We start from the raw sequence: 7,921 nt of genomic DNA, 5'->3' as shown, positions 1-7,921 counted from the left end.
TCAATCCCATTAATAAGGTCGGGAATTCCTATTAATAAGGTCGGGGAAGTCATTTCCCGTTACAAATAGGGAAAATTGCCATCCTATTAGACAGTTTTATGAAAGTTCAGGGATAAGACATTTTTTTCCTTTTAAGCCCTCACCCAAGAAAAAAACAAAAAAAAAAAAACAAATGAAGAACTTGGACTAGACAGTCCAGAATGAATCGAGTTGGGGGTTGAACAACTCAAGTTGGATTAGGGTTGACATCAACCCGAGCCGACTTGTCCCCTGTCCTCCACGGCCCTATCTGATTGACAGACCATGGCGTGGACCAAGTGGTTTGAGCGGGTTAGGGGCATCTAGATTCTAGACTAGTTACTAGTTAGGGCTCGCTAGCACAGTCCGATTCGGCACACTAACCCTTTGAACATTTCCCCCCTCAAAGGTTCCAGAACCTTCCTCTAGCGGTTCTTCCTCACTTTCCATTCGACTTCTCAAGCGATCTATCTCTTCTGGTTTTCCTTTTTGTTTCTCTGCTTTGCTTTGCTGGTCTGTCACTCTTCTTTAGTTAAAGAAGAAAATGGCTTTAGCCTTCGATGAGTTCGGCCGGCCGTTCATCATAATCAAGGAACAAGAGCAGAAGAGCCGGCTGAGAGGTTTGGATGCTCAGAAGGCCAACATTTCCGCGGGAAAGGCCGTTGCCCGCATCCTCCGCACATCACTTGGCCCCAAGGGCATGGACAAGATGCTCCAGAGCCCCGACGGCGATGTCACCATCAGTGAGTTCGACAATTCTTTCTGTTTCCCATACCCTGCAACTGATTAAATAACTTCTACTTCTTAAGTTCTCATGCTTGTTTAATTAATGCTTTGTTAGTCCCGATATATTAGGGCATTCGTCATGCCACTCAGTTTGGATTGGTTCTGCATTTTCCCTTTTTGTGTTAATATCGATTGATTAAGGTATGGAATTTGAAGATATGGCATCTGGATTATTTTTAAACAGGAGCCGAAAGTTCTTTTTGTTTTTAAACTTTTGAAGTTTTGCTTTGGCTGTCGAATTGCTGTAATGCTCAGTTCTATGGACAACGATGCAGAGCTGTGTGAATGTGATGCTATTTTATCATTTTCCATGTGTGATATAGGTTTTCTTCCAAATCTGTATTCGGAAGAGTTAATTCTGGGATTTTTGTTTACTGGAGTTGACCTCACGACTTAGTTAATGGTGTATATCCACTTTCATTTGGTTAATGTCAGCCCGTATATGTGGTTCATGTAGAAGGTTGGGGCAATAATGTTGTGCATTCTTGATTTGGTTACGTATCCTGTAGTACACGTCTTGTTTGTAACTACTTTAGCAAGTCCTTTTCTTCCCTTTGTGCATGTGACCGCTGCTGGAGTTTTCACTATAACTTCTTTGAGATAGGACACATTGCTTCCACTTTTGAGGTTTCCTCACCTATTTGACTGGAACTGAGTTCCCTACATATAGAACTGGCAAGCTGGTTTCTTGGTTATAGAACGTATTTGACTTAAACGGAAGATACTGTTTTAAGGCATAAGCCATTTATGTGAACAAATTATTCAGTAATTCACAGGGTTTATGTCTCCTTTTGGCGAGGTGTATAATTAGATGCCTTATCTCCCTAAGATATTCGCCTCTTCTTCTAATAGGATAAAACCTAATCAGCCAAACTCTAATTATTGATGCTTCACCAACTTAATAACCATATTTAGCCTCATAGCCTTTATCATTTCTTTGGTGTTTGAGTTCCTTGGACTTAAGTTTCCTTTTCTTCATTTGTTTCCAACTGAGAAATGTTTTGTTTGCTATTGTCTTGGAAGATGCATGCTGAACCAGGAAGAATATTGATCATAATATGGAGACCATTGGGACCAAAAACTGGTCCTTTATGTTGTATCTTTGCACGCTAGGTTGTCCTGAACAGAATCATTCAATTTGTTTATTCATGTGCAGCTGAGTCAGTTTCAAACAATTATGACCCTGGCCTCTGCAAAAGCAGAATATGTTCTGCTTTTATGTGCACAGTATGTAGTTCTTAATGCAGCTGAAAATTTTTTCTCCAGGATGGATGCCCTGGCATTAATCAGGTCTTTCATCTAATAAACATTATTGTGAAAAAAAATGGTAACTTGCAACATATTGTGTGCCAGGTCCGCACTGAATTTATTTCTGAATCGTCTTAAGGTTTTAAGTGATGGCTGTCCTGGCAGTTTTCAGATTGAGGTTATCAAGAATTGGGTGGAGTGAGAAGCAGATTGTTCAAGTGAACTGAAGCATAAGAACTTGAACAATTTCTTAGTATGTTTCTTTAAGGGTTTTCTAACCTTTTATGATCTGACTTACTCCCTTGTTCTGTTGTAGCAAATGATGGTGCAACAATATTGGAACAGATGGATGCTGATAATCAAATAGCTAAGCTGATGGTTGAATTATCCAGGAGTCAAGACTATGAGATTGGTGATGGAACAACTGGAGTGGTCGTCATGGCTGGTGCACTTCTAGAGCAGGCCGAGAAACTATTAGAGCGTGGTATTCATCCTATCCGGATTGCAGAAGGGTATGAAATGGCATCAAGAATAGCTGTTGAACATTTAGAGCGCATTGCTCAGGAGTTTGAATTTGGAGTTAACAACATTGAGCCTCTGGTTCAGACTTGCATGACTACTTTATCCTCAAAGATGTAAGAATCTTGAGTCTTATTCCTTTTCCTTATTCTAGTACCATTCTGTATACTAAATTTAATCTCCTGTTTAATCTGGGTTTGATGAAGTTCTTTCATTAGTTGCATATTTCATGTCCATTATGCTTTCTGTAGTTTTTAGAATATCATCTGAAATGGGTTGGGTTTTGGCTCTTAAATAAGATTGATTTGTACTGGAGAGGATTACATAATAATTGCATAATAAACTCTTTGATTTTGTGGTTTATATTGTTAATTGTAACTTCATTAGAAAGGAATTTGATAGCAATCAGTTGGACATGTTAAGTAGAAACAAAACCTGCAATGTGTAGATTTATGATGGATCTCATCCCATCATTTAAGTGAAGATAAGGGCAAGAACAGTGAAATTTGCAAAATATAGCTGTGATTGAATCTTTTCATATTGGTATTTTTTAGCTGAACAATTTTCTTAATCCTGATACCGATGTAATTTGTTCAACATTGGGTGGGGAATTAATGAATGTTAACATTTTGCTTTGAATCAATCATTTGGTTTGCTGTAATTTGTCCAATGTGATGCAAGTGATTTAAAGGCGTGCCTAGGCGCATAGGTGAGGTGCATTTTAGGGTATGCGCCTTGCCTAGGTCCTAGGTGCACCCCTTTCAAAAAGTGCATGCCTGATGCACCTTGCGCCTCAGCCCAGGCATGCGCCTTGTTAAAATTCTGTGCTTGTTTGCTTTTTTTTTGAGCCTAATGGCTGGACCAGGGAGAACCCCCTATTTGTTAATGTTGTTCATTCATTCATTCCAATAAAATATCTTCTTAAAAGGCAATTGAAGTTATAAGATCATTATTTTTTTTATGTGAGAAATAAGAATTTAAGACCCTAACATGGACTTGTTCGGGCTTGCTTCAAGGGGCATGGTACAAAGGCGACTCATAGAATCAAGAATTCAATATGTTTTACATCACATTAGCTACTTGAAGTAATGCAATTGAGGAAAAAAAGAGATTGTGGGTTTTACATGCTTGAAAATGCTTTATATGTTTGTTTTTTATTTTTAAAATTTCATTTGAATACCCTTTACATGTTATGTTTATGTATTTTAATTTTAGACTATAGGTTTTTTAGAACATTTATTTTAAAATTTAAGTATATATTTTTTATTAACATCATGTTTAATGTTTTTCTTTTTGCATTTTTTATTTTTTTTTGGCATTTTTTGAATTTTCTGACATTTTTTATTTTTTAGTATTTCTTCGTATGTTTGCGCCTTGCTTCAAAAAGGTGCGTGCCTCGCCTTGCGCCTCAGGCGCAAATTGGCCCTTGCGCTTTTAAAACACTGATGTCTTCATTCAAAATTTTTGGGATGAGGAGCTTTACTTATTATTTTCTAATAAAATTTAATCTTTTATTTTGCCACAAAAATGTATTTTGTCCAACATGATGCCTTTGATATGTCTTACTGTGAATTAAGCTTTTAACATCATCTTGCAGTGTAAACCGATGCAAGCGATCTTTAGCTGAGATTGCTGTTAAAGCTGTTCTAGCAGTTGCAGATATAGAGAGGAAGGATGTCAATTTAGATTTGATTAAAGTGGAAGGAAAAGTAGGGGGGAAGTTGGAAGACACTGAACTAATTGATGGTATTGTTGTTGACAAGGATATGAGCCATCCACAGATGCCCAAGCGAATTGAAAATGCAAAAATAGCAATTTTGACTTGCCCATTTGAGCCCCCTAAGCCCAAGACTAAGCATAAGGTTGATATTGACACAGTGGAGAAGTTCCAGACTTTACGTCAACAAGAGCAGAAATACTTTGATGACATGGTTAAAAAATGCAAGGTATTGGTTTAATTTGAAATTTATGAAACACCATAATTTCATAATGAATTCCCTCATACATTTAACTGAAAGGACAAGCTATAGAACTTGTTACCCTTTTGCATGTATTATTCATGCTTACTATTGGTTGTACTTATAGTTGCTGATACGAAGACCTTTTATTATAAATGTTAAGTTGCCTTTTATAGGAGCAAGAGCATGGACAATTCCTTGTGATTTTGATGATCGAATTAAAAAAACTTCACTAGCTTCTGTTGACTTTTTACAAGTTCCTTATCTTTTTTTATTTATTTTTTTATTTTTAATTTGGTATCTTGCAGGATGTTGGTGCTACCCTGGTTATTTGTCAATGGGGGTTTGATGATGAAGCAAATCATTTATTGATGCACCGGAACTTGCCTGCAGTACGATGGGTTGGTGGTGTAGAATTAGAGCTTATTGCAATAGCTACAGGTTCGCATAAAAACTGCTCTTGCGCCCCTAGTTATGTTTCATTTATGATGTCATTTTCTTATTGCCTGGCTATTGATGTAGGTGGAAGAATTGTGCCAAGATTCCAGGAATTGACACCAGAAAAGCTGGGGAAGGTATTTTCTTTCTTTTCAGTGTAAATGGCATTTGTGTTAATTCCTGCATTTGGTATTTCTTAGTTTTGACAGTTTTCTTTTTATATAAAGTCAGGAAAAGTATATATATGGCAGACATTCCATATTTCATAGAACTACATATTATTTTTGACCTGCAGATGAAATACTTTGTCTTTCAGAAAGCTAACAATGCCATTCATCTACAATGGCAAATTTTTGTTTTCTTTTTAGTTTTATATTTTTATATGGACCATATGTAACAATTTTTTTTTCTAATTGATTTGGAGACTTTCCATAATGTCACGGTTTGAAAACAAGTTATAGCCAGTTAGTATGACCTACAGTGCTCTATTGAGCATTCAGATTGACATCTGAATGTGGATTTCCTTATAAAACAACTTGGTTATCAAGTTCTCTCCTTTAATTTTATGTGATGTAGTTATCACCAGGAACACTGATCTTTTTATTTGTTTTGTCTCCATTCAGGCTGGTTTGGTCCGAGAAAAGTCATTTGGTACAACAAAAGATCGGATGCTTTATATTGAGCAATGTGCTAATTCAAGGGCTGTAACTATTTTTATTCGTGGTGGTAGGTCCTTTATTTTCCTTATTTTCTCATCGTTCTTTTCCTTTTACATGAAGAACATCTTATTTGTTTTTGATGAATCTTATTTCCTGTATGGTGATTTTGCTACATTTAGTGGCATTTAGATTTTAGATTATTGTTTACTTTTAATAAACAATGGTGCAATGACTAGCATTGGAACAGCTTGGGAAGAGACAATAAGTTTCTGGTCTACATCAGGGGGTTTAGGCGTTTAGCCCTTAGCCCATGTCCAGGAAATATCTAAATTTTAGATTTCAATTCCATCAGTGATTTGGAGCCGCAGTCTAAAGAAGAGGGAAGTTAAGACCATTCTTCCCTCCATGGGCCTTCATTTGGCTGTCACAATATGCTGGCAATTGGATCTCTACAAATTCATTAAATTCAATGACTACAAAGTTCAGTCCATTCCAATAAAGCTCGATCAATTAGCTGTCAACTCAAGTATCAATCAGTTAGGAAAATGTTGAGTAAATTGAATTGCAGTTCCCAAGGGCAAGGGTTAGCTTCAGACTGTTTTCCATTCGTATGCCCTGAAAGCTAAAACACCTGGGTCTTCATTTGGTAAATGGACCTACTGCAGAGTACCGAGGATGTCATGTGATCAAAAGTTCAACTTTTGCATGTAATCCAATAGCTGGTACACTGATACTACTCAACAGATATATTTTTCTATGCATATAGTAGCGTGCACAACCTCCCAGTCCCCAAAAGAGGAGGTTGGGATGGGGTGAGGATATCAGATAACTTTAGGCTATAAGCAAGGGTTTCATTGGAACTACAAATGATTTGAGACAAGGTTTTGGTGTCTGCTGATTGCTTAGGTAACAAAATGATGATAGAAGAGACAAAACGGAGCCTCCATGATGCCCTCTGTGTTGCTAGGAACTTGATTCGCAACAATTCTATTGTATATGGAGGTGGTTCAGCTGAGATTTCTTGCTCAATTGCTGTAGAGGCAGCTGCTGATAGATATCCTGGGGTTGAGCAGGTACACGTATGCGTTCATATTTTCCCCTTTCCTATTTTCCAGTAATGCATATTTGCAGCTGACTTGCTTTCTCTTTTACAGTACGCTGTCAGGGCCTTTGCAGATGCTTTAGATTCTATCGCTATGGCACTGGCAGAAAACAGTGGCCTCCAACCTATTGAAACACTCTCAGCAGTCAAAGCTCAACAAATCAAGGTAAAGGCAATTTGAAGGTTTGGTGTTCAGTTGATAACAATTGGATACTCTTCCAGTACCAATGTGACAATGTAGTCATTTATCATTTATTTTATTATTTATCAGCAACAATCTCAGAAGCTACTGAATGTTCTGTGCAGGAGAACAACCCATGCTGTGGAATAGATTGCAATGATGTTGGAACTAATGATATGCGTGAGCAGAATGTCTTTGAGACTCTCATTGGTAAACAGCAACAAATTTTGCTGGCCACTCAAGTTGTGAAGATGATTCTCAAGATTGATGATGTCATCTCCCCTTCGGATTACTGAGGTCGTTGTAATAAACTCAAAAGGTTTTGTTTTGCCTTGAAAGATTAGGTACTGCCGCTTGCATTGACGTGACAAAAGGGACCATTTGTTGCTTATAGAAATTAAAGTGCAGTAATCCAGTAAATGGTTTTTTAGGGTTTTGGCTACTGTGATGGGTTTAGCAGGTTGTTCTTCAGCCTTGTCATTTTGGGACTTGTTCATTGATTTTATTGGGGCATGGGAGTACGACTGTGAGAGATGTTTTGCTGTTTGGTGCTGCCAAATGAGTGTTTTATTTCGTTTCAGCAACTCAACAATATCCGGCCAACGTGTGATCATCCATGCAGAAAGTCTAAAATGTGCCATTAAGCCATCCATTATCACTTTTAGGGGGTGGGTTGTTTTTCTTGTTGCTGTTTCCAAAAACAAATCAAAACCTCCTTGTTTGAATACAGATTATTTCTTTGTTTTCAAAACTGAAACCAAAAACATGCTTTTGAATCTGGTTTTAAAGATATGTTTTCATTTGACTATTCAACATCATCTTCCATGAATCATATAATTTTTATACTAGAAAGAAAATTTGATTTTGTTTTAAAAATCAATATCTTGTTAGTTTCAAAACATGTATTGTTTTTTTAAAAACAAAATCAACTTGTTTTTGCCTTTGAAAACAAAAACAGAGTTCATAAACATGTTTTTGTTTTTTAGCTGATGTGGCAATTCTAAAAACAAAT

The 7,921-nt window shown here is 37.0% G+C and overlaps 1 protein-coding gene across 1 annotated transcript; it reads left to right on the top strand.

Annotated features, from left to right (window-relative positions):
- Nucleotides 1-237: 237 nt before the first annotated feature.
- LOC104591565 (T-complex protein 1 subunit epsilon) lies at nt 238-7,351 on the top strand. Its single transcript, XM_010250437.3, has 9 exons — nt 238-761; nt 2,369-2,687; nt 4,169-4,517; nt 4,838-4,970; nt 5,052-5,104; nt 5,591-5,693; nt 6,533-6,699; nt 6,781-6,894; nt 7,035-7,351. Exons 1-9 carry the CDS (start codon nt 563-565, stop codon nt 7,203-7,205), a joined length of 1,608 nt encoding a protein of 535 aa, XP_010248739.1. The 5' UTR covers nt 238-562; the 3' UTR covers nt 7,206-7,351.
- The last annotated feature ends 570 nt before the right edge of the window (nt 7,352-7,921 follow it).

Source organism: Nelumbo nucifera, chromosome 4 (assembly GCF_055504915.1).
Source record: "Nelumbo nucifera cultivar China Antique chromosome 4, China Antique-T2T, whole genome shotgun sequence".
Classification (NCBI taxonomy): Eukaryota; Viridiplantae; Streptophyta; class Magnoliopsida; order Proteales; family Nelumbonaceae; genus Nelumbo; species Nelumbo nucifera.
The sequence above is the reverse complement of the archived record's forward strand: the minus strand, read 5'-3'. Positions and strand labels throughout refer to the sequence as shown.